We start from the raw sequence: 26,222 nt of genomic DNA on the forward strand, positions 1-26,222 counted from the left end.
GTAACTCCGTAAAGTTTTCAACGTGGCTGAAAACTAAAAATAAAGGTGTTATTATTTCCCCACTCCATATCCCGTAAAAATAAAAAGACATATCGTAAAATTACCCTTTTATACGTCTCCCTGGAAGGCGTTTGAGAGTGAATTAAGGGAGCGGGAATGGTCATCCGACTCTGATTTGATGAATGGCGGATCGATGAAAGGGTCTAAGGGTGTGGTGGCGATGCCTTGAGGTGGTGGCCTGTGACATCTCCTCCGAGCCGACTCACAAAATATTGTTTTTTCCCCTTCTTGATCCCCTCCCACCCCAAACACCCTCTCTCCCCCACCAAGCCCCCTAGGGAGAGAGCAGAAGGCAATCTGAGAGTCACCTGGTCAATCGGTCTCCAGGTCGCCACGACGAACGCAACCCGCCCAGCTCTTCCTTCATTCCTTCGGAGTTCACGCATGCGCAGTGGGGATTGCGGAATGCTGCGCAATTTCGTGGTCTTTCGCCCCTCTTAGGTGGGCGGTAAACTCTGAAATAAAGTCATAAACCAACCCTCGTCCGCCTTCAGCTCAAGATAGTGTCAACGAATAAAAACCAGTGGAGCGCTACAAGCCAAAAAAATTTTTAATGGCCGGAAAATATCAAAATTTTGACGAGAAAAAAAATTGATGCGTATCTTTCAGTTTTATAAATGGTATTTCAATATTGCCTCACTGTTTAGGTAGTCACATTGGTCGCGTTTCTAATTGTATTACCCAAAGAAAAAGCTAGGCACTGCTACTGCCACTTTGCTTATTATTGCATATTTATTGTCGCACTCTGTGGAAAAGTGCAACTACTTTTCATTTAATATGTGGAGCTTCCACTATATCACGCCCATTCAGTTGAACGGATATTTTGTCATCAGGTTGCCTTAAATTCTATGTCAACTATACTTTTTAAATTCGTAAACCGGATAATATAATATTGCTCGTTTTCCTCCTCCTCACTTTTTCATACAGCGTCATCATATGTTTAATCAATAATATCCTATCACTTGATACTATCCATCATTTTCCTCTCCCAACACTTCCAAAAAAATCCTTCCCTCTTTACTCGTCGTGCCCCGTGGCATAACTAACAATCTTAAATTAAACAATAGATAATTAAATTCCTGCGAAATAAAGCAAATAACCATGCTAGTTGTTTTATGATGCAATTAAGAGATGAAATTCTATGAGCAACCATAGCGCTATGTTGATTTAATAGCGGAATAATTAGTTCTCCGATAATTAAAATACAAACATATTGACTACTACAGCATATTTTGGAGTAACCGTTGCTTGATGAAATGATGAGATTAAGGAATACGTAAATAATTTGGGAGGAATAAATATATGCTTTTAAACTGCACAAATTGAATGGCTCCAATTTAGCGCAGCAAGAATAAAGTATAAACAATGCAGTGGAAACAAGCTTGAATTTAGCTTTTTATATGTAGCGGAAATCCATAGAGAGGTAAATGCGGTCTACTTTTTTTACTGCCCCTTTACCGTTGTTTTACAGAGGTACAAATACGGAAGCAATTAAATCAGTCATATGGACACTGTAAATGCGGGAAAGGCTACGCCGTAATGAACCTAATGACCCAAGCGAGAGCAGGAAAGCGCAATAGTGGAACTAATATGAAACAAACCAACATCACCAGAGCGCCATTTGGCCGTGGAGTTACTCAAAAGCGAAATCTCTGATACCCATTCAAACTTACACACCGAACAACAGTGGAAATTCAAGGGAAAATTATCGAGAAAAGTGTTTTATTTCAGAATGAACGACTTATCATTCTACGAACAGTAACGATACCGTACGTGGAATGATGATTGCTTTTACAAAATCCTCCTGTAATATTATTCTATCGTAATTTTGCATTTCGCAATTTCAGATTAACTGAAAACATATCTTGCGTATGTGCGAACTTTTACAAAAATAAGTTGTAATCCTATAGTTGGTAACACCCGCGTAGTATTACCCTTTAAATAACAAAAACGAGCCTGATTTGTGAGAAGGAATACCCCGTAATATTAATGTCTGAACCTAATCAGCATCCACGCTTCTTATCTGAGCAATGAAAAACTTATTCTTTACTTTAAATACGGTATTTTATACTGTTTTTTTTTAAGCGGGTTTTAAAATTTTGTTTTATCTTATATTCATCTTCTACTTTTCAGTGGTGAATTATGTGTTCGATTAAACCAGAGCTGTTAAAGTAAATAAAGTAATTTCTGCCAATACTAATTATAACTAAGGCCAACTATTGAGAAAATTTAATACTATTTTTCCGTTTGGAAATTTAGTTTGTCATTTATATGGTATTGCAACAAATTTTCAAATGTCTGATTATTAAATATCGGATTTTCATCAGAAGCAAGCAATAGTGAAAATTTTCGAGCCGATCCGACAATGATTGGTGGGTTTAAAATCAATTATAAGATTGCATAGATGAAACAGAAAAACATTCGAAAGTTTAGCAAGTTAAGAAAAGCGCTTAAAAACGATTATCGAGAAAGAGAACGGGGCACGATAAATAAATGAGTTGGGAGACGAAGTAGAGAAACTGGAGCCAACAGTACCAGCAAAAAAAACAAAAAAAGAGGTCGGCGCAGTTGTCATGGCGCAGACCGAAAGCAGAGGCACGAAGGAGAATCCCGACTCGGCTTTGAGAGGGAGATCCAGAGACGAGCGAAACCCACGCCGAATATCGTCACTATACCATGGTAAGCTCATAAAGGAACTGAGAGAATACGTATTAAATTTAAGTAACAGTTCTATCCATGATTTTTGGGTTGTCTGCGTCGAAGTTATTTCAAAGTTTCGTGGCCTCTGCTGGCCTAGGGTGGTCCTTATTTTTAAAGTTTTCGAATTTTTTTGGGACACCCCCCAACTTTATTCCATTTGGTGAGAAAATAAATCGTGTAAATTATTTTTGCAATCAGATGCCGGGAAAACGTGCCGCATCGCACTTAAAATTTAGAAATTTGTGTTTTTTGGGTGTTTTTCGGACATAACTTAAGATAATGTCACTCTCGGATTATTCTGTCACTTTTCTGTTTTTACAACGACTCGTTAGACATTTATATTGTATCATCTCAAATATCTTTCATTTCCGCCCATTGGTTCTCGGGATATCGCACCGAGAGTGAGCGCGCGCCACCCCAGGCAACACTTTGGGTGCCACGCGGGTTGCATACTCTCAAAATGTGTTGATCGTTCTCACCCATCGTTAAACCATAAAATTCTTTAGATAAACTTTAAAATTCGTCAATATAACCTTGAATACTATATTAATCACTGTTTATTTCCAAAAAGGAGCTTAGCATTATTGATTTATTCCCCATATCTAAAGCTAATATCTAAGTGCTTCTACCTAAATTCAGCCTGAATGTTTGACTTTGGGGCTCGGGTGGCGGTAATTAATAATATCCGATTTTGAGAAATGTGAGATCTGAGCCTCTGATGTTGGCAACCATCCCGCGAAGGGCATATTTGATATATTTCATTTCTGCCCTTCCGTTCCCGGGATATCTGTTGATGTTTTGTAAAACCTTGAAAACTAGAATTTTTAGTGGGGCGATAGTATTTAGCTTCCGTAATTACTGATGTGGACCTGACCTGACCTGATGTGGAGATGTGAAGATGGGGCAAGCATAGGCCACGATAGGTCATCTTGGAAATAATTTTGACGCAACTATCGCGAAAACCGTGGAGAGAACTACTATCCAGCACTGAAAAGCCTCAGGTAAAATATTTAAATAATTTACCCCCATTCCAGTCAAATTATCCACGTGTATTTCAATTGATAAATAAAAACATATATTTCATGCTGCAAATAAGGCCCAATCATTTCTTTGAATATATTAAATGTACAAATTGGCATCAATAAGATTGTATATCGATGGCTAAGTTCAAACAAATGTATCTCAAAAATAGAAACTTTTCAGAAGAGCAAAAAAAAAACGATTATATTTTTGCTTGTGCACTGAAATTAAAAACGCCATGTGAAATATCAATGTTACGTGCTTGAAGTATATTTTAAATGGAAATTCCTGAATCTTTACGTTAGTTACGAAAAGAGGTGAATTATCGAACTTTTCCTTTCAAAACCAATTTTTTTCATCTCCATAGCGCCTGTATGTGCAAGGCTGCGTCATAAGTTGCAGTGCAAGGAGAATAAAATTTGGATCTGACGATTATAAATTTGAAATATATATTAAAATATTCGTCCATTCTTTCATTCGAAGTAAATTTTCTGAGCAGAAAAAAAAATGCTAAAGGTTCCCAACTCTTTGGATAAGAGCACAATGGCAGAAAGAATAAACTCCGGAATGAGCAAAATTTCCGTAGCGAATCGGAAGGACAGCTATAAATGGACGGAGCCTCAGGAGAGAGCAGATAGAACCTCACCGTTGAGCGGACAGTGGCAAACAACCTCGGGGGAGTTTGGGATCGCATCGGAGTAGACGTAGGGACGATTGGGAAATATGGGTGGTGCCCGGAAATAATGAGCAAAGGACGGAAAGAGCGCTATATGTCAGTGTACACACGTGTGGGAGGATGCGATGTGGGAGGACGGTGAAGTCTACGACGGGAAAATTGAGCGTCCGGATCCGTGGAAGGCAACGAAGAATGAATGAGGCAGGCCAGTCACCCTAAATGTGCGTCGTCGCACATATGTAACGGGTTTCCCAATCGCTTATGGATACTCGTATCTCTGAGCGGAAGTAAAACAACAATGATTCGGTGCAGAAATACATAATGGGATACCTGTGCAGAACATGATTTTTCCATTGAAATGAACATATAAGCCGTTTATTTTGAAAGCAGCACAACTCCATTTATCTTCAAATCGAGATATTGAAGGGTTTGCGGTACAATGAATTTAAAAATAACGTATACTAATGAGTCATACTGATTAGTTGTATCTAAGGATGTTAAATTTATAGTTCCTGTTAAAGTAGTAGTAGTTATTGAGTGAATAATATGCCTTTTATTACCAAGAATGGAGTTAGGCCACTTTCAAAATTAACATTCAGATTCATCTTAAATTTTGGAAGTGCCCAAGTCCATTCAACAGAATTTCATATCCTTCAAATTGAAAAAAAAGACTAAATTTATTTTTCATATCTTTATAACACTTTGAGACTTAATTAATACAATTCAAAACGTATTTAACTATGTAACGTACAAAACATAAATTTATTGCGAGACAATTTAATATTCATCTACATTTTAAAGTATTAACTGTACAAATATCTTATATCTGTACAGTTAATACTAGTTGTTCTAAGTACTCAGTTGTTCCATCATGAAAGACATTATCCGTTTCAAAGAGTGTTCAGTCCTAATGCTGATTTTTATTGCTCAAATAACTTATCGGCGAGAAATTAGGCCGCTAAACTAGCAAAAATCGGCGAAAAACATGGAGTTGAAATCCCTCTCATAACGCACGGGAAAATCAATTTGAATTTGATTCCACAAATGCGTAAAGTGAGTATTTGGAATACACACTTGCTCAATTTAAAAAAAATAGATAATTTATTGAGGCTAAAAGAGAAGCAAAACATTGCTAATATATTGCTAAAGAGGGTAAGTTAATAGAATAAGAGAAATGAAAATTGAGAATCTGTTAACAAGCTAGATCAATTGCTTAGCAGGACTCAAAGTTTTCAGTAGGTAATATATGTACTGCATACATAATATTGCCTGCAGATAACAAACGCTTCATGGTTTTTCAATGTAAATTTGAATAATAAGTTTTTATGGCTTATTCACGTTAAAAATATTACCGTACCATTATCCTTTGTAATGAGTGGTTGTAGGACAATAAACCAAAATATTATTTTTTAATGTCAAAGCCTTCAACTTCTTTTTTTTTAAGCAAAACGGTTATCAAGCAGGGCTAAATAATGCGACTGAAAAAGGGTTGATAATTTTATGGGGCTGGTTTACCCTGGATAAATCTATTCTTCCGTCCGTTTCTCGTGGGTGATAGGATAATACATTTGGGCTCTTGATTACGATATTCGTTGCCTACTTTAAAATATTTCCTGCGTTGAAATGTATTTGTTTTTGAAACTGAATCGCATTGCCTAAATGTGACTCGAAATTTCATTTTGCTTAAGAAAAATAATTATAATACTCATCCTTCGCGTGCAACTATACAATTTTACGAACGGAGAGCAAATTGCCATGGAAAAAAACGATTTTTATTGTTTTCACCTACTGAGTAAATAAGCCCAAATGTCAACACCTGTAACGTATAAGATATCCAGGACGGTATTAATGCTGACTTAAATGCAAAGAAATTATAGAACTACATTGGTGAACAACAGTGTGAAATCGTACACTTTCCCTACACAGATTATTCCTCTAGATCGCATTTCTAAGCTACATTTAAGAAACAAACATCTCTATCTCAATGCAAATGCCTCTAAAAACAAACAAGATGTTAAAATTATTTTTCCCAGCATATAATCAGAATACCCATTTTTAAACGAGAAATTTTATGCATAAATCGTTATGTCAGTTCCATAGAAAATATTTCATCGGATGAATTGAATCGATCAGAAAATTAAATATTACATCTTGAATTCTGTCAATGCCTTTTTTCTTATCCAAAACGTCGATTCAAAATATATATATTGCTTATTCTAGCACTTATAGCGTAAATATCAATATTTTACCTCTACCATGTCATATAAAGTAATATCAGTGTTACCGATAGAATGAGCCCGAGAAACTTATATGTATTTCTAGGGCTCGGGAGGAAAAAAAGACAAATCAGCAGTAAAATATCTAACATAGTGGATTATAGACGTTCCTATTCTCCTAAACCATTTTCCTTTTATGTCTATTGCTACTCTAAATCCCGCCTATAAATTCCATCGAATCTACTTTTATAGAAGAGAAAGTAAGACAGTGGCAAACAAGCCAAGCCTCCCAACCCTGCGTATCACTGTTCATCACAATTCTGCATCAACTCCTTCCTTGTCTCTCACTCAAGTCGAGGATACGGATAACTTACACTTCCCATCCGCCCTCCCGCTGCAAGGCGCAAAGCGAAACTTTATCCTTTCTCGAGGGATCATCCACACCAGCATTGTGAGAAAACAAATTCATCCGATTAACTATTCCCCGAACTACAATCAAGTATTTTCTCAAGTTTCATGTAATCTATTTCACTTTTTATAGTTATAACGCGATCGTAGATAGCTTAATCAATCTCCATTAATACGTTTTACTTGCCTTAATCAAAAAATACTTGGCTTGGTTAAGGAAGTATAAGTAAATCAATTTTCTTCTCTCGCACAAAGCTGCCACTCAACTCGCATCTCTTTAGAGCTACCTTTTTGGATGATATTGAATCCAAATAGAACATTAAAGCGTAATTATGAAGCTAAACTTCTTTCTCATCCTACAATTCATAATTTTTAAATTATTTCAACTCCTTGTTTACATCTTTTCTCAATACTTAGCGTTATAATAGTCAAATACAGTTTATCGTTGCATAAAAATAATTTATAAGCAGCAGCTACTTGGAATTTGATATATGAGGCCAAGAAGAGAAACGTGGTGGTATTTAAACAGCTAAATTCTATGGATTAGACATTATCCGATCCACAGAAAACACCAATTAAAAACATTCCTGCCCTCTATATTCGTATTCAACAATTACCAGTGGCGCCGACTATATGGGGCCTGAGGGGGCCCGAGCCCCCTCAAAAATTCGTTATGGGTGTGATGAAAAAATGCTTCAGGCTTGTCGATTTATTCCCGGAGTATCAAGATATCGAGATTCGAGATATCAGGTTTCTAATGTTGATCATATGACTCTTCTAAAATGCTTAAAACTCACTAATGATAAATTTCCGGTAGCAAGATCCCCGGTTTGGGCCCCCCCAATATTTTTTGTAAGTCGGCGTCCCTGAAAATTACATAGAGCTGATTCCAACGCTGCTTTAAGTCATATTGATAAATGAATAGTATAAATTATAGCTAAAAATACAATAGTGATCCTATTCCTCATGAAATATAATTGTAAAATTTTAAAGCTCCAATCTAGAGCTCAAAGACCTTTAAGAAACATCATTAGTTATGAAAGTAAAAAGTAATGAAGTAGCTAGAATATTGGCTTATCAACTTTTGCCATCATGAAAAATGGGTTCATACGTATTAAACTGAAAAATTCTAAATTTCAAAATTTTCAGTTTTCTAATTTATTACTAAAATATAATTCATAAAAAACATAGACGAATATATCACCACTGAAAACAGACCAAAAATATAATCAATTGAGAGAAAAGGTGGGTAAACATTTTTATCCAATGAAAGTATTGTGCAAACCATTTTTTCTGTGCTGGGGTCCAATTTAATTAAAAATCTAATTTGTCTTTTCTCTAGAAAAATATGATTTTACGACACAATCCGATTCAATCTCCTAATCTAAAGACCATCTGATTTCCAGCCATTTGGTCACTTTTTGAACGACAGTGAATTAAAAATAGTTTTCAAAGAACAAAATAAGTAATTTAGAGATTATGAAGTAAAACTTACGAGTGAAAACATTTGGATTATTGTTGCTCCTGATAAATCGACCGAGACCAAGTGCGGAAAACTACGGTAATTTGCAGCATTTTTTATTACACTTTCCGAGAAATATATATTCCAAAATATCACCAAATCAAATACACACCTAATGTTTGAGTGGAGATAGAACCACTTCCACTTTTGCAATACGCTGAAAATTAAGTCTTGCTCAAGATATATAGCATGTAGCGGAGGGGACCATTAGCACGTGAATGGAAATTCGATGACTGATAGTACCCCACATGCACATCGAGTGAACTGGACTTATCAGTGCAGAGGTATCGGAGAAAATAATCGCAATAGTATAAAAATATAAAACTAGATTCCCGGAACGACACGATTTTTCCCAGATGGGACGATTCTGAGGTGAGAGTAAGCACGACTACGCTCTGCATTCAGATAATTTGGGCTTCGAGAGGATATTTTTCTCAATTTGAGATCAAATTTGTGCGTAGCATTGGCAATCCGATGTAGATCATTACAGAGGTGATTGAGGATTTGCATCGGAAAAGGATCGCTTGGATGCATCGAAGCCTCTAGTTGCTAGGCAATGGAACATTCCTGCTCCCTCTCATTTTATCATGGCAGTTCTCAATATTCCAGTCAGGATTTTAGGTCGAATATCCATTTAAATGTAATAAAGTACATAGAGTACCTGAGATCACTTCAAGCGACATTTAAAACATCAGCTCAATAGCTCAAAATATATCGCAGTTTTTAACTGAAATATTTACTTTCCGTAGTGCTAAAACTCAACGCAAAAATACGAGTCCTCTTTTCCCCAGCATAACTAAAACTCGAATCATGCAAATTTATGTGATGTAAAATTTGTTTAATGATGCACAAATAATTCTCATCTGTACGCTCACTTGTATTTTTTATTAATGAAATAAAATACTTCTTATTAATAACAAATTCCAATTTTTCTACCATATACGTATATTATGGCATTAAAACTTTTAATGAAAAATAAATTTAGCTTACGCTACCTAATTCTTTCAAAGCAGCGGGCTGTTCGATTGTAAGAGAGGGGTAACAATGGTTCGAAATGAGCAGATTAGGATACACATTTATGGATTTAGAGCAGAATGTCCGATGGGACGAACAATCGATTACAGAAAAGGATACCATGAAATTAGATTAGAATTAGAGTATGAAACTAAATATCATTCCAAATGATTGCTGCAAAACAAAAATTATAACATTCAACAAATTAAATATCAAATTTTAAATAAGAAAGTGATCTTAATAAGTAAAAATGTAAAATATTCCTAGTATCTCTCAAGAGATTAATATTTAGCTCACATTGAGAAGGACACAAACAATGGGATCCTCAACGTACTGAAGAAAATTTCCTTACATAGAGAGAAATAGGGGACCTATATAGAAAACAAAACGAACAACACCAATACTTGCAATGCAATACAATGAATGATAGGCCCTTGTGTACACTACCATGGCGATTGCTAAATTCGATCTTCAAAGCCACCACCGAATGTGTTTTTCATAAGTTTCAATTTCACCCCTAAAGTTTAAATACAGAAACAATCTAATTGGGGCTGTTGAATCTAAACCATAACTAATCATTATGTTTATGATCTGCTTACCCATTGCCTAAGTAAATCTAGCAAGATAATAAATAAAAAAATACCGTTTCCTGTTGTTTTTTTATTTTTTGCCACTTTGACGTAGAATATAAATTAAATTACCTCCTTTCCTGCTAGAAAAGGAAGGAATTTTGACAAAATCAAAATAATGGTTCTGCGAAGAGCTCCCTACCAGCTACTACGGGTCGGTAGCCATGTACTTGTTTACATTCCCAAACTCTTCCTCAACCCCTGCCGATGAACAAGAAGAATTTGCATGCCAATGGTCTAGTTACTGTGCACAGGGGGGGAAAGAAAAAGTGGGCAGAAAGGAAAAAAGCCAGCCCCTCTTAACTAATGGCATGAGAGAAACAACGCTGAAGCAGCCAAAAAGCTTTCTGCAGGAAATGAGCAAGCGAAAAAGTGACGGGGGAGTTTCGACCAAGAAAATACAGAAAGAAGGGAGAATTTTTCAGGGACGTAAGAATTGTATTCGAGAAAGAGAAAAATCATGAGTAAGGAAATGACGAGGGCTGGAAGCCGTAATTAATGCGCTTTGTAAAATAAATTAATGGAGAGATTGATGCATGAACGCACCAGAGGGTGAACAGAATAGGATATCTCCGGATGAGGACAGAAATTAATCAACTTCAGCGTGGGCTACGCATTTTTCCCTCTCTGTCTCTCCATTCCTTTTTCTGGGAATTGCATAAAAAATAGCATGAAATTCGGTATGCAGCGACTGGAATCGTATTCGAGCGTCCGGGGTATACTGGGGAGGAAATGAGATATTTGTTGCAGCGACGGAAAGAAGATAAACTTGCAGTCTGATGAATTGCAAGCATTTCCATTTAAAAACTGATATAAAAATGCATGGTAACAAAACTCAATGGGAATAGCTGTGTTGCCAACCACTGTAAATTGCAGGAGAATAACTTTTATTAATAAAAGCCGATTTCGCAAAATCATAAAATTTACCGAAAGATCAATTGAAGCATTTAGCATGACTAAACAGGTTATGGATGAAGTTGATTTGTCATGCACACATAACAACATCAATCTAACGAAAACAATGAAATGTATTTCCGAAAAAGGAGAATATTAGCTTTAAATGTTTTCTTCGGATCAATAAAAAACTTTCCGGTGGAATGGGGAACATACTTTCACGGTAAATTTAGGGTTACATTTGAGAGCAGTAAATATCATTGAAATAAATTATTTATGTAATTTTCGAAGACTTTATGAACTTAATAAATATTCTTTTATGATTGCTAAAAACATTAATACATCATTCCAACTCAGTGGTGTAACTAGGAGTATGCTTTGGAGGGAATGGGGGGGCCTCCCCCCTGGCAACGGGAGTCCGGGAAATTTTGGAAAAATGACGTGCCTGGAAATACATTTTATATCATTTTGGCACTTAAAATTTAACTTAAAGCAGATGCAATTATTATATATTGAGTGTTGACAATAGTTTTAAATATTTTTTTATTCCTCTAAGGATTTGGGGGGATCTATCCCCTCATCTCCTTCATAGTTATGACATTGCTCTAACTGGGCAATATCATCAATGATATAACAAGTATTGCCTATTCATCTTAAATCTTCTGCGTCATGATCATCGACTGTTTTATATGCCCACTGGCAGGTCACAAACACCAAAGTCGTCTCCACTTTCTACTGTCGAATGCCTCCTCTTTGGTTTACTTATGCATTCTTTTTAACCTCAATGCGTCTCCAGCCTTCATCTTCCTCCTCTCTTTTCACCTTCCTCTGCCCCCTCGACTGCTGTATTTAAAATCCCCTTCCTTCTTAAAATTTGCCCGATCCAATTCCCCTTTACCTTTAGTATTACTTCTGTACTTATTATAACTTAAGCAAAACTACTGCATTACTAATATTAATATCTATTTACACATATAACTTTGAGATTTTTTGCCCTTTGTTCTAGTAGGAATCAGTCTTATTTCTTCCGATCCGATTTATATTTCTCCTTGCTCAAGGATCTTCTGTAAGCTTCCACTTTGTCCCTGCATTCGCCTCCAACCAAAGTCGCTCCTTTCCGCTCCGTCAGACCTTTGGATCGAATTGATTACCAATTATTTACGCTCGCGTGCCTTCCCTATCGGCAACACATTCCTCGACGCGCCATTGACTTTCGCCGTGAAGGAACCACCGATCCCAAACACAGGGGCCTCCGCAAATATTCAAATGAGAGGAAAGTAGTAAGCAATGTTTTTTTTTCCTTTCCCAGAATCCATAAGTGAAAGGATGTAGCGTAAAGAAAACTAATAAAGACTTCCTTTCCTCCGTAGAGGTTCTTTCTGATCTGTCTATCTCCAGGGTCGACCCAGCGGAGTTGATTGGCTTCGAAGACACGACTGTGGGGGCAAGAGAGGAAATGGAGAGAAATCTTTCTATCCCCCAAGATTTTTTCCCCTTAGATATAGATTCACGGCGATATAGATTTTTGCCCATGGCTACATATATATGTAACCATCGTCGAAATACATACATGTTTTCATTAAACATCCAAAACTTTTATGAAAAGACCTGAACTTAAAATTTATCAGACATAAATTGTAATCTAAGTCTTTGCATTAAAATTATAAATCCTTTTTTAAGCCACAAAGCTGAAAGAAGATGTGACTTTTAATGCATAGGTAGTTACATAACTTTATGTTGAATAAAAGAGCTCTTTTCCATCCTTAAACAAACACTAGCACTAATAAGTACTAGTTCATTTCATTTCCTAGTACTTAGAAAATTATAGGGTGATTAATAAAACTAAATCTTAATTCATAGCTCCCAGTACCAAAATCCATTTATCATAAATCAAAAATACACTGATCCGCATTTCAAAAAATCTCAGGAGCCATTTATAGGTAATATACATTAATTATGACAGTGCGGTTTCAGCCCGTACTGCCATAAAAATTTATAAAATGTTAGCGAAGTTTTTCACTTTCCCACAACTTGTAGCTCAAAAAAAAAGAAATTTAAACTGTATTATTCAAAATAACGAAGGAACAGCAATGAAAGATGCAAAATCTTTATTTTGTTTATTAACTGAGTCAAATGGATAAGATCCCTAAAATTTTCTTTTTTATGCATATTAGAATAACGCAAAGTTTAGCTATTACCCTTGGCAATCAAGATGATATATGGATACGGATCCAGCTTAGGATGAAAACGGGAGAGGCCCTCTTATGGTAATAAATATTTAAAATTCAAGAGAACTGAATAAAACCCGTCATAAGGCGGTTATTAAAACAACAAAAATAAAAATATTTCTTGATTAACAAATGAGGCGTTTCCATTCATTAATATGCGTTTTAAAAGTTGTTCATTTTTTATTCAAAATATTAAATGCTTTTATGCTTTTAGTTTCATAAAAAAATTTAATTTCTGACTTGGTGCACCACGGTCATGATAAAAATAGACCTTTAAAGTCATATCCTGTAGAACTATTAGTTAAATGCATGTCTAAATTTATAATTTATCTCAAATATTTCAGGCATTGCAAGATTTAAGGTTCGCAATAGTATCTTAATCTTTTTTGAATTATTTTAATAAATAAGTGAAAGAACGTATGTTTTATAAATTTTTCTAGGGAAATAACAACAGAAAAAAAACAAAAATAATACGATTTAATATCATATTAAATATGACTAAAATTCCCTGACCTTCTTTCACGAAATTCAAACAGCAATCAAAAGAAATTGGGTGTTTCTAAGGGCGTGGGTTTCAGTTAATGTTAGTTGAAGTGAATTGCACCTATGGAACGAATTTTAAATGAACGAATGTTTTCCGGCTACTATGGATTGAAATTGGAATTAGTTCCAAGGAAAAGCTTTGTTTAAATTGATGAGTGAGAAATTTATAAATAATTTGATTCACTTTCTACCAAAACGATGTGAAACACCGCTTTAGAATAAGTGTGAAAATGAATTTTATGCTAGCTAATGAAAAAAGTCAACACGAAAGCATATATTTTATATTCTGACCTTATACTCTGATGCTGCTGTTGCTCATCTGTGGATCATTGATTAACTCTTGCGTAGATGATTTTTAACCAACTTTTAGCGATTTGATGATATAATTTTGAACAGACTTTACCTGGATTTATGTCAATGATCCGACAGTGGCTACAAAATGCACCTCACTGGCGCGTCAAGTTGGAAGGCAAAAATTGTAATCCACTAAAACATTAAAGCGTATACTGATCTCTATTTTCAAAATCTAAAAGTTTTCCAGGACATGGCAGTCTCGAATGCAATCGCTAGAGTTTCCTCTGAATAAATATAATTTTAAATTGCATTCCGGGACCAACGGACGCTGTTAATTGCGTATTGTCCAGCGTAGGCGATCGATGATAGTCTTTCCATAGCCGAGCCGATGGAATTCACAAAACACGAGCTGAAAAATAGCTCGCAGTAACTGAAGTGATACATGAGCACATAGTAATTGCATTCCCGAAATACGAATGTCACCTCCATCCTCCAGGGAGCAGTAAATGGCCTCACTATTTTATGTTTTGCCGGCAGTCGACAAGCGGCGAGCACTTCCGGCATGGATCGAGGAAAAAAAACACTATCAACTTGCGTCGTTTTGAAGACCCAATTAGATACGACTGACTGTGAGCGAAGAAAAAAAACAAATACGACAAGAAAATGAAAATAATGCGAAGGGAAGTAATAAAAAAAACGAAAACCTATTTGAATCTCGTATGATTTGGACACTCTTGTATCGAATTAGCGAAGCGTAAAGCTCTGGAACTCGAGGGATAAGGATATGACGACAACACCGCACGACTGTAAAGGAGAAGAAAGATGCGGTAGAGTCAGGAAAAGTACGAAAGAGGGAATAGAACTTGAAAGCTTCCCTATCCCCATTCCAGCAGGATATGGTGGGGGAAGAACCTGCATATGTCTCCGAGACAGACGGTCGTTAAAGTAACCAGAGCACAGTACCGCTGTTGAAAGACATCGAGTAAGGTCTCCGGAAAGAGACGCCGCCTGGAGGAACAGAAGGGAAAACACTTTTTTATTTCAAAAGTGATGCAACGGTATACGAAGACCTACCTCTCCAAATAATCAATTTTATTAGCTTACAGCGACCGCTGAGGAAGTAAAAAGATATCACGGAATTAGAATGTGGCTTAAGACAATGAAATTTTAATATGTTGCTTAGTGTAATTGAGCTTATTCATGATATAAGAGCATATTTGGCGTAACGGTTAACAATTATGTCCCTAAATCCAATTCCCAATTTCATTCCACATTTCAATAAACAAATTAGACAGCGTTTCACTTTGAGATAGAAATAAATTACTATGCTCAATTCCAGAATTCTCAAAACTTAATTGCTAGGAATCATTAATAATCTTGTTAATTCCAATAGACTTCACTATTAACAATTTTAAAATAAAAACCACAGTTATTTAAATAAAATGAATCAACAACCACAAAATTACATTCGAAAATATAACGATTGGATGTGCTTTAAAGTAATAAATTTGCCCTTCAAACTTAACTCCCTTCTCCGTAGGAAGTGTTTGCCAATACGCTAGATAAAAATCATTCATTCCCTCGCTTGCTTATCTATTTTTTAATGCCACCCATTTAAAGAAGTATACAAGTTACACACGAATACCCGAATAGAGAAGGACATTGGAAACTAAACCACTCTAAATATATGGAGCTGAATGCCCTTTTTTAAAATGAGGGAAGAAATCTGACATCAAATGATTCATAAAATTATTAAAAACTATTCCGGAAACTAAACTCCGATAAAAATGTTATATTTATTTACATGCCGCTGCTTTACTGAATAATGTAAAATGTGGATGCTACAAATTCTTACCAATTGGGTGATACCCTGGTGGATTTAGGCCACGGAGCATATGTAAAAAATCGATAACTTGAATATCTGATAGTGCGCGGAAACAAGAGTACACCAAGCTCTCCGCGGTATCGGTTTCCATGCACGGATGATGACAAACCTCGGATTTGGGCAAACCGTCGCTAACGACGCCGTTTCTTCTTACTTCACGTTATTGGAAACGCTTCGTTCAGGAGCAGAACAATATATATCCTTAAACCAACAGTCTTCTCTTTCCCTCTAGAGCATTTCCGAGGGGTAAAAGACCTTTGCAGATGTGGTTACTGAGAGCACTTTAACTTCGCTGATGAGTTCAGCGAATGGTATAGATTACTGATCTAGACATTATGAAGGAAGAAAATAAACTCAACCGATTCAGGCGTGATATAGTGGATGTTCGACATATTGAAATGAAAGGTATTTGCACCAAATGATGGCTCTGTGAGCCGAAACGCATCGTACGTATTAAATAATTGTAGAAAAGTGTAACTAACTCTTATTTCAAAAGTAAGCAAGTGCTTTTCAAAATGGCTTTTAAATTAAGAAAATAAGTATAAATTCGTTTCAGGCTTCATTTTGTGGAAGTTTGCTATATCCATGATCACAAGAACACAATTGGTAAATTCCACACTTTTTAATTCAACACTCAACAACCGACCAGGGTTTCAACACATTGTGTCGTTTCCAAGTAAAAAGAAACTGACACCTTGAAAATTACACAATATGTTGAAACCATGGTCGGTGGTTAAGTGCAGAATTAAAAATTGTGGAAACTACCATTTGTGTTCCTCATCACGCATAAAATTAGCATATTTATTCAAAATAACTATTACCTTATATGGCATATAAATCCCTTGTAAGTAGTCATAAGTTGAGTAGAACTACCTCCAACGATTATACCAAATAACATCTCATAGAAGTATAAATTCAAACTGAATATTTTTTCTCCTTTTGAACTGTGCAAATAAAGTTTTCCAAAGGTAGTAATTGATAAAAATTGCCCAGTTTAGCCAAAATTTTCTGATTATTAAAATTGAAAAACATTTCTACCGTAATATCTAGCCAATTTCTTCATATTAAAAACGAAAATAATCCAATTCCACATTCTTTACCTGCATTTCAAGCAGACCTTTGCAGTTTCTCATAGCATTCTATCCTCCTCTCAACACACTCGCTCATCATCTCAATATTTCTCCGAAATGTATCTTTGTCGACTTTGTTTCATTTTTTCAGAGAACAACAAATTTTTCCGTGTAGTATGAGGTCGTTCAATCAGACCTGAAATACAATTTCATTATTATTACTCGACAAAAGGTAGGGAATGATTAGTAACGACGAAATAAAAATCTTCCCCATTCCGCTATGTTTAAGTCAATTTTAAAAAATACGAAAGTTGCCGCCTACTTTGCTGAGTTGGAGATGTCATTAGAGTCCGCCTGGAAAATTTCCAGAAGAATGCAACGGATCAAATAACCGAAAATATGTGTATCTTTTGGTTTCACACTAATATTATCGAAACATTTTTTATTGGAGAACAATCCCATTCCTTATCAATCTAAATACCTTATTAGGACTCATTTCTTCGGCTAGTTTCTCTTTTTTTTGTCCTTGTAAACTCTTATCCCAATTAGTCATTGTGGAAAGAAACATTGGTAAAACCTTCCCAAAGACTAAACTGGCTATAATTAGCAGAAGAAAATTTACTGAATTTTAAGTTAGTGGTGCATTTAAAGCTTATATTATATAGCTAGAAATGCTAAAGCTGTAAATAACGACGTATTCTTATCATCGGAATCATATTTACTTCACCCTTTTCGTCACTAACAAATTCAACTTTTCGGATCACTTCGAATATCCTCATGTTTCACTGGTTCCATTAGGCAGACCTCCTCTTCAGCTTGACGGCAAAGATTTTTACAATTCGTTTCACTGCTTGATTTTCATATTCAGCTATTCTATTCCAATGCCTTAAAAGGATAGTTGGGAAAAACTCCTGGGGAAATACTTCTAAGCTCCTCAGTCTGCGAAGGATATTCCAATCACCGCTACGCTAATTCCTCGTGTTATTATGATCACTAAATATAGAAGAAATAAAAGGCACTGTAGAGGAAAATCCCACATGTCACACAGCTTTATAGTCCTAGAAAACTGTTGAACCGGCGTTTCTTAATCCTTGTGGAGCTGTAGTAGGTACCACTTTATCCAAGAAAGACATAATTGAAAGCAATATTGGGAATTCCTTTCGTGAGGGTGATGACTGGCTAAAATTAACAGCAAAATATTGACTAAATTTCTAGTTAGAGGTGGATTTAAAGATTATACTAAATAGTCAGAGATGCTATTGTTGTATTCACATATGGAAATGATATCTACTTCACTCCTCTCGTCACTATAAAAATAAATCCTCAAATATCCAGAAAATTACTGATATATTGAATTTCGAAACGTAATGCATTAGTATTGTGATTGCGGTGGCAATAGTTAGGTTGAAACTTGATAGAAGCTGGCGAAAAGTTCAAAATTTAAACTTTTAAACTCGGGATAACTTGAAGGAGTTGTTACGGAACGGATAATATTTTGAGCTAAGGTTCTCGGGCAAGTAATGAATCTTTATAACGTTTTTATTCTGAAATACTAGACTTGTCTAGCAAGGCGAAATGCATTTGAACCACTCATACTCTTGCCTTCTCTATGACATTTGTAAGGCATCTTTTTGTTCTGTCTTTAATATTTTCACGATATAGCGACGAACGGTACTAATTTCGATGAAATCTGCCGGCATATTAAGAGTAAGACCTTTAATGCAAGTAACTTATTTTTCATTGTCTCAATTAATGGAAATAATTGGTGAGGCGATGCTAATTTTCGCTGCCAGGCGCAACCAATTATTGCGACGATTGCTCAGCAACGTATCGATGGATAAATTCTAACCACACGTATCTCAAAATGTGGCCGGTTTGACACCAGTATCTTAAACAAAGTTTAATAGCATTTTAAAAAAAAATTCAAGCAAAAAACAACTCTTTTTTCGCAAATGTATTCTTCTTTTTCAGTTTCGTGAATTTTTTTGTTTTAAATTTTAGCGTAAATTTAGAAAAAATTTATCTTTTTTTTTTGCTCTCCTGAAAAGTTGCTATTTTTGAGATATGTGTTGTTAGAACTTAGCCATTGATATTATTCATAGGCGGACCGTCAAAAATCAAAAGCTATCGTCGACTATCTACAACCGATGCCAATCGTGGACCAATGATAATTATTTTCCATTAACCACCATCGGCATGGAATGTCAATGATTATTTTTTTCTGTAAATTTTGAAAGCTAAAATATTATATTTATCAAACCTGCAAATGATACGTATGGGAAAGGAGGGTAAGAGTACGCAGTGAATTTTCTAGCAGTTGGCAGTACTGCAGATGCCTCCCGCTATGATTGCCTAGTGCGTCCTTAGCAGCAGACTAACACGCCACATTGCCGTTGTTTCACTGCGTTTTGCCTGGATATTAACAGGTAAAATATACTTGTGCTACTTTCCAGTGTAATAAATGTCTCCTTCTGGGTACTTTTACCCGCAGTGCGTACTTTTACCATCACATCAGTCATGTTCGTTTATGTTGGTGGGTATTCAGTTATTGATTTCATAATTTATTTTGGAAATGTTCACCATTTCATTTTTAAAGAAAAATTGACAAGGAAGCGATAAATACTCAAAGAAAAATAACTAGAAAAGGAGAAAATAGGAGATAGCAAAGGCTGAAAATATGGCAGAAAAAGTAATAACAAATGCTGAAATAGAATGGAAAAGACAAGAATATAAAAAATAAAAAGATGAAGGCAAAATCAAAATTGACAATCGACACAAAAATCCTCAATCATGAACGTGCTTTGACAAGTCATCTAGCGTACCACTTGAAAAATATGAGAAATGAAGAAGAAACAGAACGTCCAGGATGTGGACAAGCCTGGATTCAGTGTCGACTTTGTAAGGAATGGCGGCATGAAGACTGCTCAGCATATGAAGGCAACGGACCTTTTATTTGTGATCATTGCTGAGTAATTTTCGGTGCGTAATCTTAACCTACTGTTATGCGTACTCTTAGACGCCATGAAGTCCTAGAGTACGCAAATGATTTATTTAATTATTTTTGTATAACAAGAAAACCATTTTATTTAAACTTGCCAAACTTTGTGAGGCTGGTATACCATAATTAAAGAGTAAAGTAAAGAAATTTTGGGCTGATATCTTTATTAATTCACAAATTATAACCGATAATCCACTGGGTGAGTACTCTTACCCTCCTTTCTTTACTACCATTTTATGGGCAAATATTTGCGTATTTCAGATACAGCTAACCGTGAAAAGTGGAAAAATAGCGCGGATTTCGAGCCGGAGATGAATAATCGTTGGCGTACGAGATCGTTTGGCTTGCTGGGGTCTTGTAATAAGGTTTCCCTCCAAACTATCTCCACAAGACCCCAATTCTTATGAGCGCCGCCGAGGGCGTAGAGAGAATATTGATAGCAGCGACGCGAGTGGCAACTGATGAAAGGAAAAGAGGTGCAGCGAGATACCCCGACCGCCGAGCACCATGACGAAAAGAGGAAATGAAGAAAACCAAAGTCTAATCGAAAAAAAAATTAAGCCTTCGACATCACCATTCTTTCTTTTTAACTCCGACTGATGTTGATTCTTCCGTTGAAAGATAAAATACCTCCATTGATAGTGCCGTCCCCAGAAATTAACCTGGTTTTTTCGAGGCCCCAATAAGCACCTCCATTAAACATGATTTATCTGGGAGTAAAAGAGGATTCGTGTACAGATGGCTGCGATGGGAAAGGTCATTAATGGTAAAGAGCGAAAAAAATGTTAGCTATGATCAGGTCATGGCCTACCTTTTAGTACCCAGCAGTGAATTATAATTATGAAAACAGGTAAAATAATGAATAGGCAACGCTTCTTAAATCATTCAGGTGAAATTTTCCTGGATTCATCTTGCATTATTATCGAGCCTTCACTTCTACGCGCTGAGAGAATAAGCATTTATGCAGGCAAATCTGATTTGATTATTGAAATGGACACTAATTTTGAATTATAATTAAATTCAATGAATGTAATTAATTTTTAAAATTTTAAAATTAGGATTCTTAATTTATTTACCAGATAATTATGACATCAATTGAATTTTGTGTCAAAGGTAAAAATTACAAAACGAATGGATTAATATTAATTCCCGCAATGCAGTACAGCAGAAATGAAATATTAAATATTGGATCTTTCAATAACCCTAAAGGCGAATGTTTTTAACAACCACTGTATTGCAATTAGCATATCAGAAAACTGCAAAGCGACGCTGACGGAAATTATTTTCACAAATACCGCGATAGAAGTACATTGATCAGCTCACCAAATCTTAATGCTCCAGGATTTCAGTTAACAAGACGTGCGGTGAATTAATGCTTAGTAAAAGTATAAGTTCTGCTTTCAGGATTCTGAAATTACTCAAAAACTTTTTAGTCGGCAGTCCATTTCCAAAGGATATTCGTCTCAATGTATATCCGTCTAGGGAGGCAAACTGGCTGTACTTGAGAAAATTCAGCAATTTCTCAAAAAAATTTTTTTTAATACTTCTCGCAAACATGTACAATGTACCCTGATAGTGCCTACTTATATGGGTGAACTAACTCAAAGTCAGTTTCAGTTGCAATTCACTCTCGCAATTGCAACGGTATTTTTCTTTTATTTAAACCTGCATCTTCATGATTTTTATTGAAAAATATACCTTAATAGCGCCCATGTTTAATTTTCAACACGATATTTATGGTATAACGAACTCAAAATTAGGTGCAATCGTAACTCAATCGCAACGGCATTTTACTTGTATTTATCCCTTAATAACCCAATGTTGCTTCTAAGCAACATCAAAAATGTATACATTTTCAGCCCTATTTGGGGAATATCAAAACTACTCATTATTTTATGGTGTAAATTTTGATTAATAAATATTTAGCTACCATGATCAACATGATTTGATGGAAAATTTTCAAGGTTTCAAAATGAAAAAGTTTGAAATTTGATTTCTCCCTGAAGTAGCTCTGGGTTAGAAAGGATTAAACCTGCATCGTCATGACCTTTAAACGTAATTTCCTGACAATTAATCACGAAAAGCCCAAATTTTTATCTTAAGCCGAGGGAGTACAATTGGGTGAGGATATTTTGGAATTTTCATGAAAATAAATGCCTTCGTCTCTCGGTGGAGTCTCCTTAACCAATGTTCGAGGGTGAGGAGGGCGGGCGGATTAAAATGAATGGGAGGGACATGCGGTTGAGGGGCGTGAAGTAGAGGAGTAGTTGTTCCCGTACGAGAGGGCCGTAGAAATTAAGTTCGTGCGCTGCAAACAAAAGAGGATCGCCTAGAAACCACCCACTCACACAACCCTCTGCCGGAAATGCACTCGACATGACCGAGCGGGAGGGAGACAGGCCTATCTTATGGAGACAGCGATCCGCTTCCATTTTTTTTTCCTTTTTATTTTCTTTGCTTGCCTGTTATATCGGGACGCATTTGATATGATCGACTACAAAATTCTGAGAAAAAAACGAGAAATATCATTTTTGATATGCACTACAAGTCGGAACTGTGGGTACATTAAGTGACTTTACTCATGGAAAACTTTTTAAAGGCAGAAATATCAAAAAAAAATAGGCTTTTAGATATTCATTCCTTGCCTTTATTCGGGCGAGGTTGAGACTAAGAAGTCCCCTCTTCCACCTAACCCCTCGATAGCGTCAATGCAAACATATTAAAAAATGGTATATAAACATTTACAATACAAAAGATATGCTATATATACTATTAGTGAAATGACAAGAAAAAGATAAACAAGTGTGTGTGAAAATGTTGTGTAAAAAGATTTTCTGTTTGTGGGAAAAAACATTAAGATAAGGGTGTAATATCCTTCAGTGAAAAAACCCACTGCAAGAAAACGCCATACCATGTCTATTTGGGTTGAATCAAAAAAGCTTGTAAATTTCACATAAATAATTTTAATATTCAACAGTTTCGTAAGGTCGGCGTCCTTCAGTACTCAGCCGCATTGCTGTTTTGGCCACGGAGTTCTCATTACTACGTACCACATGCCCATACCACCGCAGTCGAGCCTCCTGCATCTTGTCTGTGATCGGTGCAACTCCCATTCTTTTCCGAATGTCTTCATTCCTGATGTGATCCAGGCGGGAGATGCCTAGGATCCATCGCAGCATCCTCATTTCCATGACATGCATGGCACGTTCTTGATTTGCTGTGGCTGGCCAACATTCTGTTCCATATAGGGCCACTGGGCGTCTTGTATACTTTGGCCCTGAATCGTTCGGGCATTCGACGGTCGCACAATACGCCAGTCACTTGGCGCCATTTCAGCCATGTTGCATTAATTCGAGCTCGTGTGTTGGCGGTTGTGCTTCCATCGTTTCGGATGACAGAGCCCAAATATTTAAACTTCTCGACCTTTTCAAGGTCCTCGCCGTCGATGCTGATCGTGCCATCGGTTTGAGGTCCACACTCCATGTACTCAGTCTTCTTGGTGTTTAATCGCAACCCATAGTAGTCGAGTCGTACCTTCCATAGTTGAGTTCGCTGCTGTAATTCGGGTCTGATGGTGCTGGCAAGGAAGACATCATCGGCGAAAAGTAGTGACCAAGGATGTGATTCTTGGAGACAGGCCGTGAGTGTGTCCATGCACAGGATGAAAAGGAGCGGAGAGAGGGCCGATCCTTGGTGGACGCCAACAGTGATTGGGAAAGGCGGTGATATTCCTGATGGGCAACGGACGGAGCTGGTGACGTTGGTGTAAAGAAGCTTCACCCATGACACGTAGACTTCAGGGACGTCGTGAGATCTGAGGGCATGCCAGATAAGGTCGTGTGGCACGCGATCGAAGGCCTTCTCTAGATCAAGGAAAGACATATGCACTGGCTTGTTCTTCTCTCGGTGCCTCTCCAAGAGCAGCCTAGCTACGTGTATTGCGTCTGTTGTGCCACTCCCCTTTACAAATCCACACTGGTTGGGTGTGATGTGAACAATGTGTCTGAGCCTAGAATCAATCACTCTTTCGAATATTTTCATGACGTGGCATAAAAGCAGGATTGGGCGGTAGTTGGAGCATTCTGCAACGTCGCCTTTACCCTTCCAGATGGGCATAGTTATGCTGGTCCGCCAGGAGTCGGGAACTTCGCTGTCAATGATTATGTTGTTAAATAACTCGGCGAGGATGACAGCGCTGTTGCGGCCAAGTAGCTTCCACACTTCAGCTGGAATGTCGTCAGGGCCCGTTGCCTTTCCATTCTTCATCTTCTTGATAGCGGTGGCTACCTCAGCTTCACTGATGTGTTGCACAGGTTCGGATATAGGGTCCGCGCTAATGATCGGTGGGTGGAGAAATTCTGTGTTACAGATGGTCGAGAAGTGTTCTCTCCAGCGCCGAAGGATGGCAGGTGGGTCTCGTAGTATCTGGTGATCGTCGTTTTTGATGCATTTGACCTGGCTAAAATCCTGAGTTGCTCGATATCGGGAGTTGGCAAGGCGGTAGATCTTATTTTCACCTCCAGGTGTATCTAAGTCGGCGTACAGCTGGTCGTAGTGTGTCTTTGCTTTAGCAACTGCTCGTTTCGCGGCAGATTTCTTTGTGCGGTATTGTTCATAGTCCACAATATGGTTTGTCTCGCGCCACTTCTTGAAGGCCATCTTCTTTTCTTTAACGATGCGTTGCACGTCTTCATTCCACCACCATACCTGCTTATCGATAAAGCGTGTTCCTGGTTTCGTTCGCCCAAGCACCTCACAGGCGGCTTCTTGGATCTGGTTCGCTACACTGCGCCATAGGTCAGCCACCGGCTGGTCGGGATCGGCACTCAGATGATCTAGGGCTATCTTTAGTTGATTTTTGTTATCGTTTAATCGCCACCACTTGATATGGGCTGGTCCGGTCGTGGGAACTCGTCGATGTTGCTCAATGTCCAGCCGCAAGTCTATGACGAGGGGACGATGCTGTGGATGACTTTGTCGGATAGTAAAACTTTTACATCGACCACGAGCTTAAGGTCTCGCCTGCGCATCATCCAGTAGTCGATTTGGGACGCACGTGTACCGCTGGCGTACGTGATCAGATGTGATCGCCTCTTCTTGACCAACGTATTCGCTACGGCGAGATCGTGTGCTTCCGCGAAGTCAAGGATTCTAAGCCCATCATTATTGCGGGCTCCGTGCCCATGTTGATGTCCATAACCGTCGCGTGAGTATCCAACGTGGCCATTCAGATCACCCCAAATCACCAGGTGTTCATCAGGTCCCACCGATCGGATATGGTCATCCAGCTGATCCCAAAACTCTTCCTTGATGTCATCGGGGCAGCCCGTTTGCGGAGCGTAGCAACTGATGACCCTGAGGGTGGTCTCGCTGGCATTGATCTTGATGGACATTATACGATCGGAGATGCGGGTGACTTCGACAACGTTGTCACACAGATTGCTCATGACGATGATACCGACACCGTTTGGTTAGTCCGTATGCCGTTGTAGTACAGCTTGTATCCTTCCCCGATTTCCTTGGCCTTGGCTCCTTTCCATTTCGTCTCTTGGACGCATGCTATGTCGACGCGGCGTGTTTTCAGGGCGGATGCCAGTTCTCGACTTCTTCCAGTCATTGTGCCGATGTTGATAGCAGCTAGCCGAATTTGGACTCGCTTCTTTAGCCCGCTCCGTCCATTAGCATATTTCAGGAGCCTTCGCATATTTCTCACGCCGTTCGAGCGAGGACGACGCGCGTCGCTTGCGGGGGACCCCCTAACCTTACAATCCAAAGTTTGATTCGACATTGCATATTTATGCGACCGAGAATACTTCGACCGACGCGTCGCTCCGTCTGACGTCGAAGACCTTCATCGTTGGTTGGATATCCAGCCGGCACCGCGAGGAGGTTATGATAGGATTTTGCCGGCCTCGCACAGCGAAAAAAAAAAAGAAAACTGGCCGATATAAAAACTGTTTATGTGAAATCCACAGGGTTGATTGATTACACATGAAGTAATTTAACGAACTTACGCCTCAAACTATACATTACACCATACGTAGTTAAATTAAGAGAAATTAGAT

At 37.5% G+C, this 26,222-nt stretch overlaps 1 protein-coding gene across 1 annotated transcript in view; it reads right to left on the bottom strand.

Moving 5' to 3' along the window:
* Window positions 1–25,604, bottom strand: part of LOC124164987 — an 84,502-nt gene extending 58,898 nt beyond the window's left edge. Inside the window, exons 1-2 of the mRNA XM_046542226.1 lie at window positions 25,214–25,604; window positions 24,258–25,100 (exon numbers count right to left, since the gene is read on the bottom strand). Coding sequence (XP_046398182.1) covers window positions 24,258–25,100; window positions 25,214–25,604 — 1,234 coding nt within the window. The remainder of the gene's footprint in view (window positions 1–24,257; window positions 25,101–25,213) is intronic.
* Between the last annotated feature and the right edge of the window lie 618 nt (window positions 25,605–26,222).

This window comes from Ischnura elegans, chromosome 9 (assembly GCF_921293095.1).
Source record: "Ischnura elegans chromosome 9, ioIscEleg1.1, whole genome shotgun sequence".
Classification (NCBI taxonomy): domain Eukaryota; kingdom Metazoa; phylum Arthropoda; class Insecta; order Odonata; family Coenagrionidae; genus Ischnura; species Ischnura elegans.